General features: G+C 47.0%; 1 protein-coding gene across 2 annotated transcripts in view; it reads right to left on the bottom strand.

Moving 5' to 3' along the window:
- Positions 1-929: 929 nt before the first annotated feature.
- Positions 930-19,456, bottom strand: part of IGLON5 (IgLON family member 5) — a 136,105-nt gene continuing 117,578 nt past the window's right edge. The window contains exons 4-8 of one of the 2 annotated variants that reach the window (XM_082231843.1): positions 18,267-18,386; positions 14,995-15,126; positions 11,640-11,760; positions 6,824-6,978; positions 930-5,199 (exon numbers count right to left, since the gene is read on the bottom strand). In XM_082231843.1, coding sequence (XP_082087969.1) covers positions 5,099-5,199; positions 6,824-6,978; positions 11,640-11,760; positions 14,995-15,126; positions 18,267-18,386 — 629 coding nt within the window. In that variant the 3' untranslated portion in view covers positions 930-5,098. The remainder of the gene's footprint in view (positions 5,200-6,823; positions 6,979-11,639; positions 11,761-14,994; positions 15,127-18,266; positions 18,387-19,456) is intronic. The other variant, XM_082231844.1, reaches the window with a different exon arrangement.

The raw sequence follows: 19,456 nt of genomic DNA, 5'->3' as shown, positions 1-19,456 counted from the left end.
CTGCAGAGCATATCAGAAGCCTAGCTGCCCCCTTCATTACCCTACTGCTCTTGACCTCCGTCTGCAGCAGTGCTTAATTTATCAAAAATGGAAGGGTTCAAATCTGCCTGGATGCCCTCTCCTTAACCCTGGGCACAAAGGAGAACAGATGTGATGACTCAGTCCTGAAGACAGAATACAGACAGAAGACAACAAAGGTGAGTGAGATCTGGACTGTGTACAGACAGTTGTTTCTCCGGCCGTATGGGAGAACTTCCCCTCTTATCTCTATGGACGTACACACAGATAATGGAAGCAGAAGGAGATTTACTGCCCCGGGTAGAAGGTCTGCTCATTCTGTTCCCTTGCTTTTTAATTAAGGGCCCTTCCCAAGCAGTACATGTTTACTCGGAAGAAAGCCACATGGAGCCCAGTGGGACTTACTCCCCAGTAAGCATGCTTAAAATAGCAGCCTTAATCTCATAGCAGGTAATAAGAGTGCTGAAATTGACTAGACCAAATAAGTATTTCCTGGTCCAGTCAATTTCATCCCTAAGGGGAAACTGTCCATGTTTCCTGCTTGCATGGAGACGCACCTGTTCTCTCATGTACATTTTTTTAAACAGAAGTGCGTCAACCATAATTTAACAGAGGCACTACACTGCTTTGGGACTGTCTCACCAAAACACACAATACAGCTCATACAATCCTGGGTGCCCTGGCTGGAGCTCCTTTTGGCTTTCCTCTCCTACTGTTTGAAGCACTGTGGAACTTTCAAGGAACGTTTTGGTTAGGGACCACAGCAGGCCACAAAGAACAAACAAAACCCCATGCACTGAAGGTGAGAAAGCTCCACAAGATCACCTCCAGCTCTCTGAGAAGTTATCATTGGTACTCAGCCATTCTGCCATTCCCGCAAGGGCAAATAAGGCTTCAAGAGAGACTCCTGCTTCAACCAGGGTTTTTAATGCGAATGGAAACTCCTGTGCTGGCTTGGTCAGCATCCTCACCTACATTACAGATGCCTCTCTCTCACTCCCCACTTCTGTATGTACAGCAATCAGATGTTAACACAAGCAAGCACAAGCGAGTCTCTACAGTGAGCCAAGCACCATATGCAATACCAGAGCGCCACGCTTCCTCCTTTCAGCTGGAGGCACAATTTGAGCATCACCAATCACCCCCAATATCTGCTACTGTAGGGCTGGGGAACCCATAGTTGTTAAGACTGCAACTCCCATCATCCCTGATCATCAACCATGCTGGCTGAGGCTGATGGGAGCTGGAGTCCAAGAACACCTGGAGGGCCTTAGGTTTCCCATCCCTGTCCTGACATGGGCTCTCTCACCTCTGCTGAGTGTCAGGAGCACCTCCAGCTACAGCAATAACCTTGAGAATGTAGGAGGGACAAGGAAATGCTATTCAGGAGGAGATGCCTCTGACATGATACTAGAGTAGAATCTAACAAGGTGAGAACTAGAGCCTTCCTTCTGGAGATGCAGAAAAGGTCCCACCAATCTGCCTTTGTTGGGTGGTGGTGATGCTTGTGTGTGCATGCTCTGGATTCTCAATTATAACCAGGGCTCTGTGTACTGTCTGCCAAATGAAAAATTCTGCAGCAAGGTAATGTAAATTCTGCACCAAGAAAAGCCCAGTTCTGCAATCTGCATAAACTATGCAAATGAACTCAATATTTTTTCCCCTCGTTTTGTTTAATTCATCCTACTATTTTTTAACCCCCCCCATTTTTACATAATCATGTTTCTGCTACTCAAGGAGAGGGACAAGGAGCTAAGACCACTTGGGATCTTGTTCAGCCACCTCTTTGGCTTCAGAGATTCAGCAGGCATAGCACAAAAAAGTTTTGCAAGCATACAGCCATAACTATAACAGCTAGGAACTTGCTCTCCCCTCGCCCAAAAGAAAGAAAGCTGGGATTCCCAGGAAACTGAAATCAACCCCTCCCACATTCTGAGTTTTCTGTACTCCTGCAGGATCTTGGCATGTGCACAGCTGCATAGGACTGTAGATACTCCATGTTTCAAAAGAAACGAACATTATTCTACTAACCTACATTCTGTGTCAAGAAATGCTGAGGTCTAGCAACTTGTGTAGGACAGTGGAAACTGAACACATTTGCATGCATTTGCACAATATATCTTACAAACAAGCAGTTTCATTTAAGTGGATTGAGAGGCTACATTACCACTGCTGACTGTAAATGCATTATTATTATTATTTTTATTATTATTAACCTAGTCAAAGCACATCTTATAAGTTTTGAGGGTTGGACTACATAGATGTTATAGGAGATCTGCGGCTGCAGTCATAAACAGCAACCCTTCATCTCCTCTTCCTCTTCCTCCTTCCGTAGTGGCATCAGCAGCTACAAACAAAACAGGGAGACACACTGATAACTGGAAAGACGCCAGAAGCAAGGCCAATAAGGTGCAGATGTCATCTGACCAGTGATCCCCAGTGTTTCTGTTGACTTCCTCCTGACACATTTGGAAACACAACCCCTTTATGGGCATGTGGTGTGCTAGAAGGAGATGCAATTTTGTGTCGACTAAATCCCAGCTGCAATGTGTTGGGCTTATAAACTTGTCACTTATCAGCCTCACATGTGGCATTTCTTCAGTTCTCAGCATCTCCCACAACATTTAGTTTGATGCCCAAACCATGCAAAAACCTGCACACCTCACAAGCAGAAACTTCTCTTTCAAACTACCTCCAATTGTACTGGGGATGGGGGATATATCTGCAGGGAAGGATCACCCACATAGCCTTGCAAATAAGTCTACAAAACTACTAGCCTGCAGGAGGGATTTGCTAACCAGCTCAGGGGCCAGTTTCTTGTGTTTCTGTGTTGGCCACTGAAGTGGACAATCTCCTCCTTGGCCAGCATGAAAACAAGAGGTATTATTAGCCTCATAGCAGCGGTTCCATCAAGACAGGACTTCAGGGCAAGTGTCTAAGGCCCCACTTGGCAGAATGAGCAGGAGGGAGCCCCAGTCACAGCAGGGCCAGCAGATCGCAATGTGAAGCAAGTGAAGCGATAGACACTGCTACCTAAAGAGAGGACCTCAAAGTCCAAAGTACAGTCGTACCTTGGAAGTTGAACGGAATCCGTTCTGGAAGTCCGTTCAACTTCCAAAACGTTCAAAAACCAAAGCACGGCTTCTGATTGGCTGCAGGAAGCTTCTGCAGCCAATCAGAAGCCACGGAAGCCCCGTCGGACATTGAGCTTTCCAAAATAGTTTGCAGACCGGAACAGTCACTTCCGGGTTTGCAACGTTCGGGAGCCAAAATGCTCGGGAACTAAGCTGTTCGTCTTCCAAAGTTCAACTGTACCTATCTGCATCACTGCCTTTACTGAGACTTTTAATAAACAGGCTGCAGAAAGATGAATAATCTTCACTCTATCAGGCTGCTTGCATTTCTGGATCTATGATTAGCTATGCCTCATCACATCCACAAAGATACCCGCTGGTATTTCCCACACATTCTCAAGCTTATCTTTACAAAAGGACTAGAAACTTTTTATTTTTTATGACATATCCGAATGCTGAATCGTATCCCAAACGTTGGACTTTTTGTGTGTGTGTGGTGCATGTGCAGAAGTGCTGAATACACAAAACCCTGATTATAATTCCGTCTGAAAGGGAGCCTTTGAAGTCAGGGCTGGGGGGTCCCGAGATACAATCAGCAATAATGACTCGAGAACTAGGAAGAGCAAAGAAGAAAAGAGGAAGGGAAATAGAATAAAGACATAAATAAGGAAGAATTCAAGTGCCACGGTGCTTTTGTTCAACAAAGATACAGAGGAGAGATACTGGTGTGGGTTTGTGCATATGTGTATGTGTGTATAAAGGTAGAGGGGGGGGATGGGAGTCCTTAGCTCAAGGGAAATTGCCGAGAAAAGATTTTGTGAAAAGTACAGAAAAAGAACACCATTGATTTTAGAGAGCTGGCAGATGTTCCAAGCAATGATTTTTCCAGCGGAAATATACACCCCACCCCCAACGAATGAAAAAACAAAACAAAAACCCAACCCAATCACTGTCAAAAGCAGGAAAATTCCTGGGCCAAACAAAGAATTAAACCAGCCATTCCCTCTTCCTGGTTTCTCTCCATAGGCCGCATAACGTTACCTGGCAATCAACATTGTCAGGAGAAGGTCATTCTTACCCCTGCTTTTTAAAGGGTGGAAATTCCATGCCTCAAAAAACTTAGCAGACTTGGCTCTATGACCTTTAACAGTTCTTCCAAAGACTCTGGCATGCCGTCGTGTCTAAGGGCTGCGGGTTTGGTTCTCGGTGCTGGTCCTCAGACAGCGTTCGCGGAGTGCATTTATAGGATGTCAGCCTCTCTCGCAATGTCCCAAAGGAGACCTCCTTCCTGCCTAGGCTGAGCTCAGCAGCCTTCCAAATATTGCTGATAGTTTTCCTGGCCCCAGGCTGCAAAAAATAATAACAAATGGCCTGCAAATCTGTCTGAATGAATCTGGAAGGGGGCAGAAGGAATTCCACCGCCTATGGAGGTTCTCAGCCCAGCTTGTAAATCATAATAATTAAAAGGGAAGCTCCTAAGTGTTGTCAGCTGCTGAAATCCTTGCTCCCAAACAACAGCGAAAGAAGGAACCAAAAGAAGAAAAAAGGAGGTTAAAATAACAGAAAGAACAAAACCCTTTGTGAAATCGGTATTCCGGGGTCTGTGTATTCGAAGGACGAAAGGTCCCATCAGCCCAAGGAAGAAAATGTTGCTGTTCCATTTAAGTCGCAGAGGTGAGGGGTGGGGTGAGCAATGTCTGCAGTCAACCCTATAGAGCCCTGTGTCTTTTCGGTTGTGTTAAATAACAAGTTCAACTGGGAGTGTCTGAGATGGAGTGTGAAGATAAATGGCTGTAGAAACAAATGCATATTTTTTTCCCGTTTCGTTTTGTTTTCTTCTATCCCTCACAGTGATGGGGTTCTTGATAAATTTCATTTCCCTCTCTCTCTTCATCTTTTCCAGAAAGTAGAGATGCCTCCCCCTCTCTCTCTTTTTTCTCCCTCTCTTGGATTCATTCCCTTTCACCTGTTTCCTTCCGTGTTTCTGCTTCAATTCCCCAGCCGCCCTAAACCTTAAACAGCAGAGTCACAAAGGCGGATGACAGCAGGCCCAGGAAGAGGGGAGATTCCATGCTGGAGGCTGCCATGTTGTCCAGAGAACCTGGTCCTAAGAGGAGGAGAAGAAGGGTTTGTTTTAACCAGAGTGTTAGAAATAAAATTGGCCCTCTCTACTAGGATAGATGGGACATGGGTGGCACTGTGGGTTAAACCTCAGAGCCTAGGACTTGCCAATCAGAAGGTTGGCGGTTCAAATCCCCGCGTGGGGTGAGCTCCCATTGCTCGGTCCCTGCTCCTGCCAACCTAGCAGTTCAAAAGCACCTCAAAGTGCAAGTAGATAAATAGGCACCGCTCCAGCAGGTAAACGGCGTTTCTGTGCGCTGCTCTGGTTCGCCAGAAGCAGCTTTGTCATGCTGGCCACATGACCTGGAAGCTGTACGCCGGCTCCCTCGGCCAATAAAGCGAGATGAGCGTCGCAACCCCAGAGTCGGCCATGACTGGACCTAATGGTCAGGGGTCCCTTTACCTTTACCTTTACCTTACTGGGATTAGGCAAATGTGTCAATTTTGAGTACCCACAGTGTCTCATTTTTCCAGTCTTAGAAGTTCCATTCTCCACAATTGTACATCACTTTGCAAATATATTTTTTCTTAAAATTGGTTATCTCCCGCTTGGAGTACGACGATGCGCTCTACATGAAGGTGACTCTGAAACTACAACTAATCCAGAATGCGGCAGCTAGACTGATGACCAGGAGCAGCCACTGGGATCATATAACTCTGGTCCTAAAGGATCTACATTGGCTCCCAGTACTTTACTGAGCATAATTCAAGTGTTGGTGCTGACCTTTAAAGCCCTAAAGAGCTTTGGCCCTGTATACCTGAAGGAGCGTCTCCACCCCCACTGTTTGGTCCAGCTCTGAGGGCCTTCTGGTAGTTCCCTCACTGCGAAGCTAAGTGATGTTACAGTGAAGCAGGTAGAGGGCCTTCTCAGTAGTGACTTCCTCCCTGTGAAATGCCCTCCCATCAGATGTCAAGGAAATAGACAACTATCTGACTTTTAGAAGCCATCTGAATGTTTGATGTTTTATTGTGCTTTTATATTTGTTGGAAGTCACCCAAGGTGGCTGGGGCAACCCAGTCAGATGAGTAGGTACAAATAATAAAATCATATTATTATTATTATTATTATTATTATTATTATTATTATTATTATTATTAAAAATTCACCACCATTATAGTTTGCATTTCTCCCTTACACCTTTCTCCTAATAAACACATTTTTTTTGCAATTTTGTTTGATTAACCTGTTTACAAAGCAGTTCCCCCTAATATTATGCCTTTTGTGTATACTATTGTCATTAACCAATGCATGTTTTTTTAATGCACACATTACTAGTGCGTGCAGTTTTGTATGCCTTACTTGCTTGGAGAGCTGCGTTGCAAAATTCAGAGATGGGTGTATTTTGCAAGAGGGCTGCACATTGTTCTGAGAAGTTCTAGTTTTCACCTTCCAATGCAAAGTGGATCCAATTTCTCTCCCACCCACACTACTTCTCATATGCCCGGCCAGTCCAGTGGCTCTAGGAGCCAAACTGAGGGTGCAAGTGGTGGCAGGCAAACCTGCCATTGGGAGGAGAAGGGCCCTTCATAGTGGGCCCAGTCAAGGTTAAGACACAACCTCCATCAGGGATGGGGGAGGTGGTAGCAGGAAGAGGAGAAGAGAGACTCACTGATAAGCCGTAAGCTGACATTGAAGGAGCCTAAGTTATTGGAAGCCAGGCAGGTGTAGTTCCCATAATGACGAGCGGTGACGTTGCTGAAGAGCAGCATGGAACGAGTGCGCTCATTCTGGATCTGCAGTCCATCCACGCCGCCAATTACTCTGCTAGGAAAAGGGAGTGGGAGGAGAGCATGGGCGGGTAACATTGTTAAAGCATTGTGCTCTGAGAATACGGGGAATTATAGAAAATACCAGCTTGCAACTGATCTCATGCCCTGTCCCTGATTTGCCCATGATCAGCATTCTATTTCCTGGCTTCTTTGCATGAGAGTTAGCCCTTTGTTAAAGAGATATAAGTTCCCAGTGATGGCCCTTGTTTATTAGTTCGCACCTTCTGCCACTGCAACCCTTGGAAGCTGCCCACATGCCCTGGCACGTCTGTGCGTGGTCAAAATCCCAGTGCACAAAAAGGGGGTCTTTACCCTCTTGCGCATTTGTGTTGCTAGATCCCTTTCCCTGCACCATGGCTTCACCCAGGCACAAACACTTTGGATCGCTGCTGGTAACTTACGAGGAGAAGAGGAGCGGGGACAGAGGAGGTGGGCAGGGGAGATGCAAAAGGGGACACTTTTCTGGCAAACCTCACATAGGTATCAGTCCGAACCAAGTCAAGAAATTGCAAAGGGGCAGCTTGCTCATGCATCCTTGGAGGTGCTCTGGAAACAAGGCTAGGTGTTTGGGAAGCCCTCAAATCCTGGGAGGCACTTGGAGAGGGAGTGCTTCAAAGGCATCCCCAGAAATCAAAAGCTACAGGAGGCTGAATAGGCCAATGCAGTCCAAGGGCTCCCTTTGCAGTTTCCACACCTCTCTATGCCACCTTCCCACAGTCCCAGTGGCTGTTTATCTCTGCTCTGGCCTGTCAGGCAGGCGATCCATCATCCGTTGGACCACAACCCCCACAGCGGCAGTAGATCTGGATTCACCTGCCTCCTTTTCTCTGATACGGTGGTGTGTGTGTGTGAATGTGCATGCACACATGCGTATTGTTGCTTGCCACTCCTGAGAGGGAAGCTTCTTCTTTATTAAATGTGGCAGCAAGGATGGTATATCCCACGGCAGCCCTCCTACCAGGCAAAGTATTCCACATACAGACTCTCCCATTATCCAGGCTATTTTCTCTCCCCTCACCCCCGAGTTTTAAATCTATGAAGCCATCTAGTCTGGCTTGGTTTGAACAGCTGCAAAACCCGTGACTCACCAAACCGAATGCAGCCCAGCAACCATGTTATTATCTTTCCTCCCCTCCCCTTGCTTGACCGCCGTCCCTGTTTTTGCACTCCTGGGCAGCCAGAAAGAGCAAGAGTTTTATTTGGTCTGCAGTGTGCTGGTTATTGGCTCAATTGGTTACAAGAAGGGATGGGGGAAGGAGGCAATTTCTGCCCTTCCTTGGTTTCTCTCAATCAGCGCCGCTTCCGTTTCCCTACAGTTCAGCTTCCACGAAGATCTATGTGATTCATCTCGCTATGGCCAAAATCTACACCATCTAGTCCAATCTCCTGCTTGTTGTGTGAGTTCCAGAGCAAAAATAAAAACAGGAGAAGAGTCCAGCACATCAGGCCAATGACCCATCTAGTGAAGTGTCCTGTCTTTGCAGTGGCCAACCAGATGCCTATGGGAAACCCACAAGCAAGACCCTAGCACAAGAATCTTCACCCATCCTGTGGCCTCTAGCAACATTGCCACCTCCGACCAACCTGGTGGTAGCCATTGATAGCTTTATCGAAAGTGAGCATTCTTCACAAATGGTTGTCCCACCACTACTCACAGAGAAACCACCCCCCCCTCTAGGAAATGGGGTTCTATTATTAAGCTGCTCTTAAAAGTCACCAGGTTTCTCTTAATGATCAACCAAACAAATACGCTGCCCTTTGGGGGAGGCAGAGAACAATCCTTTGCCTTCACCAGTGCGGCAGCCTTTCAGATTAAACACTGCCTCCCCCTCCGATGCTACCACTCTGATCAAATTTAGAGCCTGCTGTCACTGCTTTGTAAGTAAAAACAAAAATATTGGGAGAATCTGGACATGGAATATGCTATTTGGCCCTTAGCTCCAGCTCAAATTAAACCCCAGTTGCTTGTTCATCAACCAGAACTTCATAATTTTATGGCTTCTGACAATTTTCTTGTATAAACTCCACATTGCTTTTACTGACAGCTATCAAATCACTGGGTATATGTGTGTGTGTGTGTGTGTGTGTGTGTGTGTGTGTCCTTGTGTTCCTGGGTGGCTTCCTCCCACCCTCCGCCCTGACTTTTTGCGTCTGATGTTCAGTGCGCCCACAGCTCTGTCATTGTTTCCTAATAAAGTAAGATAAAAAGTCACGGTTTCTTTTTGCTGAGCAGTTCTAACCACAAACAGCCCCCCTGAGACGCAAGAGGTTTGAACCATGAACTGTTATCACCAAGCTAGCGTGGGAACACTGGAGGGAAACAACTGGGAGGCTGATCGGGAGATAATTGCAAATCATCTTGTCAGGTGTCAATCCCTGCAGAACCAGAACTCGGCTCCCGAAAGAGGGGCCTCAGCTGTTCAGCTAAGCACAGAAATTCCCCCTCCCCCCTCCCCCCTCCGCCTCTTCCTTCAGGAGCCTTTTTCTCCCTACAGCACTTACTCCTTCCTACTGAGTTGACAAATGAATGCAAACATGGAAAAGAGCAAAATCCAGGGGCAAAGTTAAGGCTGTGCAAGCGGTGCTCATGCACTGGGTGCTGAGCTGGGGTGGGGGGGTGGGATGCTATCTCGAAGACTGGTAAGCGAGGCTCTGGGCTTTGGGATGGAGGCATGAGAACTCTGACAGGGTCCTAGTGCCCTCCTCCTCCTTCCCAGAACCTAGTTAGCACTTTCCCGTATTTAGGAGGAGGTGAGAGGGCTCTAGGACCAGCCAGGGCCCCCGCACCTCCTTCCCAAAGCCCAGAAGAGGGCAGAACAGAGGCAGAACAGGGTGGAGTGGGCTTATGCCCACTCTGCCGACCCAGGCCACCCAGGAATGGAACCCCTATGCCAAATGTGCACATTCCCCCTAACCTTTGTTCCCATCGCTTGACTGCAGAACTGCATTGCAAAATTCGGGAAAGCATGAATTTCGATATTTGGGTTTGCTTTTTTTGTTTCAGGAAGGGCAAATTCGATGGGTTCCCCTTTAAACGTGAACTAAATCAAATCTCTCCCTCATCCCAATGGTCAAGGGTGATGAGAGGTTTTGCAGAACAGCACCACCAGGTGGGCTGTACAACATTGGCCACGCCTGCTACAAACCTATACAAATTGCCATTTCCCACCTGTACCAGGTGAACACAACCCACTCATCACATGCCAGGGCCTGCCAGGGGACTTGACAACAGCTCCCCTCTCCCCCCCCCAATCCCAGGCAGGCAACCACACCACACGGTTTATCAAGCCCCCCGGGGGACGGGGGGCTATACGTGACTGATGGGCCGTGTTCTGCTTGGAGAGTTACAAATTAATCTGCGTTAAGCGACCATGAGTACGCGCCGTGGGTTTGTTTAATAAGATTGCCATTTGGAAGGTTAAAGCATGCGGTGCTGTCTAACTAATGAGACGCACAGCGAAGTTACATGGTGGGAGGGGGGAAGAGAAGCTGCCTTCTACTAGGTCAGGTGATCTGCCTGCCTATCTCAGAGCTCTGATTGGCCATGACTCCCCAGGATCTCAGGCAGAGAAGGGTCGTCACCATCACCTGCCACCTTGATCCTTTTCGCTGAGATTGAATTCGGGGCCTTCCGCAATCATTGCCTGTGCTGCCACACTGACCTCCGAGTGCCAGTCCCGTAATTTCTTTTCCTTTTTATTTATTTGCTTAAACAGGAGAGTTTGGAGGAGGGCAAAGAAGAAGACGACTGTGGAGCAGACTTTCTCATACTTGGGTTCTTACTGCTGGTCCTGTAGCTAGGGGTGATGGGACTTGTAGTCCAATGACATCTGGGGACCTGAGTTTGAGAAAGGCTGCTGGAGAGTAATGACTGTCTTGCCAAATGGAAACAAGATCAAGAAGCTCAGCAGCCAGCCCTGATTGGAGAATTGGGATGCACCTCTGATGAAAGCTTATGCCGGTCTTATCTTGCAAGATATTGGTTCCCACAGAGAATCCAGGGAACTGCAGGGTGCTGAAGGTTGCTGAGAATTACCAAGCACAATGGCTTGGACTGTGCCTGCAGCACAACCGATACTGAGTTTACAGAATGGACAGTACCACTTCAGATGGCAGGAGGGGGTGACATGTTTTAATGCTGCCAAAAAGTGGGGGGAAACATCCCTGCAAGTAGAAAACTAGCATATAAAGGGAGCAGGCCAAAGTTAGAACCTTTCTCCCCACTGTACCTAGGTCTTTTTTACGCCAAGTATTTTAAAGGGCCTTTTTGTCGTTGTACATGGAGGAGCATTCAAACGCACCCCCCCTACACCTGCAGTAGTTCAGTCCACATCATTACCACATTCCACCACGTGGTTACACCACACCAATTTTGCCCTGGGGAGAAGAAATGGCTTGTGCCAAAAGGTCCTTAAGGAACACAGAAAGCTGCTTACGCTATTTGGACCCTAGCAGGAGCTCTGCCTGGTCTGAGGCAGTGGTCTTTCCCCTCCCCTGCTAACTGATCCTTTCAACTTGGAGGTGTAAGTGACTGAGCCTAGGATCTCCCTGTTGCAAAGCCGCTAAGCTGCGATTCCCCCTCCCAAATGTATTGGAGGGATATCAATGTTATGGATCTCTGGCCAGGGCCAAGAAATGGGCAGAAGAATGACTTACTGTTTGTCGTCTTTGAACCACTGGAATTCTGCAGGTGGCACAGCCATGGCCTCACAGCGCAGAAGTGCATTCTTTCCCATCGGGATACGTGAGTCCTTTACATCTGTGATGGTTGGAGGGTCTAGGAAGAGACAACAGTTGATGTGGGAGGCATATATTAGTCACGATATGCGGTGTCTTAGCTGTTCCTCAACAGATAGTCTCCAGTTGCCAACCTCTGGTAGAGATGCTTCCCCAAAGAATTCTGGGAACTGTAGTTTCTTAAGGGGGAAGGTTCTTAAGAAGCCCGTGTTCCCCTCCCAGAGCTGCAATGCCCAGAGTTCCCTGTAAACAGAGATCGATTGTTGAAACACTCTTAGAATTGTACCTCTGTGAGGAGAACAGAGGCCTCCTAACAACCCTCAGCACTCTTAACAAAGTACAATTCCCAGAATCCTCTGGGAGAAGCCATGCTGTTGAAAGTGGTAGCATATCGCTGTCAATGTATGGTATGGACGCGGCCCAAGTCAGGCTTGGGGAAAACACAACAGGGGAACGTAAAGCTGTACAAGTTCCAAAAGTTCTTCTCTGGCTTGCATAAAAATCTGAGTCAGAGAAGAATTCCCTGCTCCCCTATCATAACATTATAGGAAGTTGCCTTATACTGAGTCAGATCATTTGTCCACATGGTTCAGCACTGCCAACACTAACTGACAGAAGGTCTCTAGGCTTTCTTACCCGGAGACGCCAGGGGTTGAATCTGGTTGATGCTCTACCACAGAACGACAGACCTTCCCCTGGCATCTGGATCTGACTTCTTTCCGCAGGGCCTGTAAGACAGAGTTGTTCTGCCTGGCCTTTGGCTTGGAATCAATTTGATTCACTTCCCTTCTTTCTTTTTTCCTTTCTCCTTCTGTGTTGGAACTCTTATTTGGGGACTTCCCTGGCTTTTTTCTGGCCCATGTAGAACCAGTCTGGATAGTTAGCCTTGGTGAAGACTTGACGTTTTTATCCCCCCAAAAGTTTTTGATTGAGTTTCCACTGAAATGAGGTTGCATTTTAATGTTTTAATGTTGTATTTTAATCTTGTTTTTTTTTTAAGCTGTATTTCAATCAATTGTTTTTATATTTGGTGTTAGCTGCCCTGAGCCCGGTCTTGGCTGGGGAGGGCGGGGTATAAATAAAATTTATTATTATTATTATTATTATTATTATTATTATTATTATTATTATCATCATCATCCTCCAAAAGAAGATGACTTTGGAAGAACCACATCTCCCATAAACCCCTACACCATGGCACAATGTTTGCCTGTGCAAGGGAGTGATAGAGAGGAGGAAGAAAAAAAATCCCCTCTCTTCTTCATGCCGTTTTGATGCTTCTCCCACTATCACAGATTTAAGAGAAGGGAAGGGGGGAGGACAATGCCAACTGCATAATATGTGCCTTTTCACCTAGTTTCATAAAGGCCTCTGCTGAGAGAGAGAGAGAGGGGGGGGGGAGTGGTGATCCTAAGCCTATGGCTCCAGTGCCCCAGAACTTGCCCCAACGTTCTTTAGCCTTTCAAGCCTTCGATCCAAGAGCCTGGTCAATATTTATAAAGCCTTTGAGAATCTGGGCTCTGCACATCTTAAAGGCCATCTTTCCCCCCACTGTTTAAAAACGGGCCACCCTGCCAGCAGCCTGAAGTGCTATAGCCCAGCCTAACAACTCCCAACTCCCTATTACTTCATTCCGCCATGTGTGTAAACCAGCTCTGAGCACCCACGTTGTGAGAATTGGCCAGTGATGTCTCAGAAAGAAGAGGATGATACTTAAACTCCTCCATCCCCTTCCCAGTTCAGGGCTAACAGAAACTTGGAGGTGATTTATATTAGGGACAAGATAGGGTGGGAAAGAGTTAAGCGTCCCTCTTCCACTTCTAATTTGGAACCCCCAGCAGTTGAATTATATCTATATGGATCAGGGGACTCATCTGCACACATCATTTAAAATGTTATAAACACGTTATTAAAATGTGATAGCAGGGGGGGGGGCTGCAGAGCAGTGATCCGTTGCCATTGGGAAATTGCATTGAGAGCAATAGGACATTTTTTTAAAAATAGCCTTTAATAACGTTTTTACAGATCAGTGTAGATCCAGCCAGGATCTCTTACAAGAGATCCAGTCAATAATCTCATAGGTAATGTGTAGTTTAGCCAGGGGAGGAGTAGAAAAGACCATTATTAAGGGAGCAAAGGGCAGTCCCATGGTTCATAAGATGTTAATACCCTGTGATTGAAAGCTGGGGAGGAGATGAGGAAGTGAGAGGCAGTGAAAACACTTGCAGCTCCACGCTCACCTTTGGAGTGATTCATTCCTGCATTCCTGATTCCCAGTTAAGGGCTGGGTCTCAGCTAGGGTTGGTGGAAAAATTCAGTTCTGTTTGCATTTCACTGAGAAGTCACTTAAGACCCACTTCTCAAACCAAAACACAGCAAGCCTTTGAAATTCACACTTGTCCGAATTTTTTGATGCAGTTCTCCAACTAAATAAGATGCACAAGAGTAAAGGGGGAACCCTCCCTATCAAACGCCCCATATGCTCCATTGCAAAATTACTCCAGCCAAGTATATGCACAGCATGTATGCACAAGACTAAAGTGTGCATATAAATGCATATACAGTGGTACCTCAGGTTAAGTACTTAATTCGTTCCAGAGGTCCGTACTTAACCTGAAACTGTTCTTAACCTGAAGCACCACTTTAGCTAATGGGGCCTCCTGCTGCTGCCACTCCGCCGGAGCACAATTTCTGTTCTCATCCTGAAGCAAAGCACTATTTCTGGGTTAGCGGAATCTGTAACCTGAACCGTATGTAACCTGAAGCGTATGTAACCCAAGGTACCACTGTAATTGTGAAAATAATATGCAAAAAACACATTATATTGGGGAAAATCACTTTGTAAAAAAATGTAAATGAAGGAAAAAATTGTATATGAAAAGTTTTGCATTAGAAATCTGTATTAAACATTCTGACGAATGTTCGTGAGGGTTTTAAAGAAATAAAACCAAAAATTACTGCAAAAATGTGGAGGATTACATCTAAACAGCAATAAAACTGATAGCTTATTTGCAAAGCTAAGCGAGCTCTGGTATGGTTTCAAACTGGATGTGGGACTGCCTGTTGAGATCCCTGCATTGCGGGGGGTTGGACTAGATGTCCCTCAGGGTCCCAGTGTTATGATAAGATTGGATGGGGGAGGAAACTTAGAAAACTGAAATAGGCAGATCCACCCATCCCTAACTTTATAGGGGAAGCTCCACGCCCCAGACATTGCAACCCTTGATCTGGCTGGAGGGGACAGAACTGGGAGGCAAATATGAGGGCCACTTACAGTTGACAGTGATGAGGACCCGCTTGCTATCAGGTGTTGAGACTCCGTTCACTGTGATGCACTCGTACTCCCCCGCCTGCTGCCTGTTGATTTCCGTGATTTCCAGGTACTCCCCTTCACTGGTGAACCCATCTGTTGTGGAGGGAGGAGGGGGGTGGCGGGGAGGGGGTCAGGGCCAGCAGTAGGGAGACAGACACAAACACAGACTTACACACAAGAAAACACATATGACAGCAACACTGTTATCCACACCTCGGACACGCAGGGGCTGCCTCGCACCGGGGCTGTGACAACAGCACAGGGGGTTGTGGGTTAGAAGTGTGTGTGTGTGGGGGGGGAAGCTTGCACAACCTGCAGCCTACCAAGCCAAACACATCCCAGCAACTAAGGGCGGCCTCTCTCCCGGGGGCTTGATAAATGGATGAGCTCCAACCACCCCTGTTCTCATAGCAAGGCTGGCACCAGGAAGGAGGGGACCTTCAGAGTTCCCACCAGTGTGCACCCGTCTGACACCAGCACCCCACAACTCAACCCCGGCTGGGATTACAGCAGGCTCCAGTGGCGAACAGCAAGACCATTTTGACATTCAAAGTGTTGGTGCTGACCTTTAAAGCCCCAAACGGCCTCGGTCCTGTATACCTGAAGGAGCGTCTCCACCCCCATCGTTCAGCCCGGACACTGAGGTCCAGCGCCGAGGGCCTTCTGGCGGTTCCCTCATTGCGAGAAGTGAGGTTACAGGGAACCAGACAGAGGACCTTCTCGGTAGTGGCCCCCGCCCTGTGGAACGCCCTCCCTTCAGATGTGAAGGAAATAAGCCGCTATCTTATCTTTAAAAGACATCTGAAGGCAGTCCTGTTTAGGGAAGTTTTTAATATTTAGTGCTGTATTGTTTTTAACAGTCAGTTGGGAGCTGCCCAGAGTGGCGGGGAAGCTCAGCCAGATGGGTGGGGTACAAATAATAAATTTATATTTTTTATTATTATTATTATTATCATCATCATCACCATCATCATCATCAGGCCACAATGTAGGTGAGGCAGAGGTAAAGGACCCCTGGATGGTTAAGTCCAGTCAAAGGCAACTATGGGGTCTGTGGCGCTCATTTCACTTTCAGACTGAGGGAGCCGGCATTTGCCCACAGACAGCTTTCCAGGTCATGTGGCCAGCATGATTAAACTGCTTCTGGCGCAACAGAACACTGTGACAGAAGCCAGAGCGCACGGAAATGCCGATTACCTTCCCGATTACCTTCCCCTATTTATCTACTTGCACTGGCGTGCTTTCGAACTGCTAGGTTGGCAGGAACTAGGACAGAGCAAAGGGAGCTCACCCCATTGCAGGGATTTGAACCGCTGACCTTCTGAGGCTCAGTGGTTTACACCACAGCACCACCTGCATAAGGCTCCAACGTAGGACCTCACCAGGGCTTTATGGGGACATCAATATGACAGCTTCCGAACTGCCTAACGTGGCCAACCCCAGAGAGACAAGCAAGCAGGAGGGCAGGTAGACAGCTACCAGCAATGTCAAGCTCTATTCAGGGATGCTGAGTCCTGCTGCCATTTGTGTTTCCAAGGTCTGCCGCCTATTTTCTGGGAACTGTGTCCCTGGGGAAATCAGTGTTCCCATGTGCCCCTGATTTTATTTTCATCTTCCTGCCTTTGTAGAGATGTTTGGGAATGCCTTGGCAGGGGGTTCGACTTGATGGCCCTTGTGGTCTATTCCAACTCTATGATTCTATGATTCTATGAAATATGTTTTTATTTATTTATTTATTTATTTATTATTTACATTTATTAGCCAGCTGTTCAACTAGTCCTCTAGGCAATGCACAACATGAATTAAAACGTCAAATCAGATTAAATAACACACGCTTTTACACACACACACCACACACACACACACACACACACCCCTCTATAAGGGTACAGATAAAATACCTGAACCCCTACCAAATTAGAGACTAAAATAGGAATCAATATCAGCTTTAAGGTATTGAAAGGCTTTTTTTTAAAGTTTAAAAGCCTGGGAGGACACTAGGCACGAGCTAGGGTTTAGAGCGGTTTGTCACCCTGGGCAGCTCATGATACTGCTCATTCATCAAAACCAGGTGAGAATTTATTCCATCTTCCTGTGAGTCTGTATCTTAGGTTTCCCAGCAGGATTTAATTGCTGCTTGATTCTCCTCCCTCCTCGAACACATTTTAGGCAACTCGTCAAAACTCAAAATCAAATCTTAAAAATCCCAGTATCGTAAGTGTGAAAATCCCACACACCCCACAAGCTATGTGTGCTAAAGCATGGGGGGCAGCTTTGCCTAGGAGGTGGAGCTGTGCGTGCTGATAAACAAATCAAAGCTTTGCACCAAGAAAAAGAAGAAAAGCTGCATTCTGCAGCTGGAATAATTAAGCATTGCCTTGGACAAGTAATGGGGAGGAGCGAGGGGGCTATGTTTAGCAGGGGATTAGATTCTCACTCTCTGCCACTGCAATATCTTTTCTGCCACAATTCTGGGATTTCACTCACCATCGAAGATACTCTTTCAAGCCCATTCTGCAATTTTAAGGAGTGGAAACTTTGTTTGTTTGTTTACTTATTTTAAAAAAGAAAGAAAGAGGAGGTGCTAATTTCTGTACCCAGTACCAAATTTCACCTGCTTAACAGATATAAATGGGTATGAGTTGCATTTATTTTGGTCGAAACCTGCTTTGAGATGTAGGCAATCGTCGGCTCTGATTTTATTTATTTATTTTATTCATTAGATTTGCATACCACCCTTCATCCGCGGATCTCAAGGCATAAAAATACAAAACGGAAACACAAAAGACATAATAAAAACAATAACCGGAACAAAGAAAACCCATTCCCCCCACTCACATTTAAAGAACACAGTTAAATGGGCATACAATGCTAATCAGCCAAAAGCCTGGTTGAGGAGGAGCGTTTTCACCTGGCACCTAGAACAGTGAAGGTACTAGGCGGGCCTCCATGGGAGAGCATTTCACAAATAGGGAGCCACTGCAGAAAAGGCCCTTTCTCGTGCTGTCACTCTCTGAAGCTCCCATGGAGGAGGCACAGAAAGAAGGGCCTCAGGTGGCGATTTCAGGGTCTGGGTGGGTTCATATGATTCTAATCTGTAAACAGGTTTCCTTCTTCCTGCCTTCATTCATTAGCAGAGGAAACCAGTTGCTCAGAGGGGTGAGTAAGTTTCTTCCAGAATAGGGGACAAAGGGGTTACCCTCAGCCTTCCTCCCCTCTCCAGCCTCCCTTACCTTTCAACTGCCGCCAAGTTACCGTCGGCTCTGGCTTCCCCACTGCTAGGCAGAGCAGATTCACATTGCTTCCCTCATTCACGGTCACTGCTGACGAAATGTTCACGATCCGAGCAGGGACTGCAGAGTTTGGAGGGGAGAGGCAGTGAATATCAAGGAGCTACTGGCCTCCCAACACTAGGGGGCACTGTCTTCCTTGACACAACCCTAAGGACAGTGCCTCTGAGGTTTTGAACAGCCAGCTGCCCTGCAGCAATTAACAAATGATTGTGTTTGACTGCAAAGCTACACTCTGGTCACTTGACTACTTAAGAGCATAAGAAGAAGCCAAAGCCCACCAAAGCCAACATTTGGTTCTCACAGTGGCCAACTAGAGGCCTATGAGAAGCCCATGAGCAGGACTTGAACACAACACTGCTCTCCCCAGTCATGATTCCCAGCAAGTGGGGTTCAAAGGCATTTTGCCTACAACAAGCAGAACATAGACAGCGTGGCTAGTAACCATTTACAGGCTTGTCTTCAAATTCTCTTCTTACATATTACATTCAGTGGTAATGCCAGGTATCAGCATCACTGGGTACCAGCTGAGCCTCAACTTCCAGTAGGGGGCAAGGGAGGACCTTGGTAATATGGCAAAGGCCAAAAGTTGATGCCAGGTGAGCAAGGTGCTGGACTTTGGGAAGGAGGCTTGTGGTTGTGGCAGGGTCTCAGAGCCCTCCTGCCTCCTTCCCAAAGCATTAACTAGGCTTTGGGAAGGAGGAAGGAGGAGTCTAGGACCCTGTTCAGAGCCTCACACTTCCTTCCCAAAGCCCAGCACATCCTAGGCTTTGGGAAGGATGTGGGGAGACACCCTCTTGTCCCCTGGGCCCTGTGTGTAGGAACCAGTCGTGCTGTCCTGAATCTGCTTCTGCTGTTTCTAATAATCCTTGCCCCTGCTCCTCCCCTTCCTTCTTTGCTGAGACTGTTTGTTCACTTGCCCTCTCCAACTCCCATGAGTTTTGGCAAGTGCAATGAGGAGTTGTGGATACCCTTGGCTTGTCTTGCCCTCTTTCTCCTGCAGACAGGGTCTGGAGGGAGAGGGCAAGTAAATGGGCAGCAGGAACACTGTTGAAAGACTCATTCCCGGAAGTCAACTTGCATAGAGGCACCCATAAAACCTAGAGCTGACACTGATTACATTCAATGATCTG

Source organism: Podarcis vaucheri (assembly GCF_965113315.1).
Source record: "Podarcis vaucheri genome assembly, chromosome: 7".
NCBI lineage: Eukaryota > Metazoa > Chordata > Lepidosauria > Squamata > Lacertidae > Podarcis > Podarcis vaucheri.
This window is presented reverse-complemented; position numbering and strand designations above follow the sequence as displayed.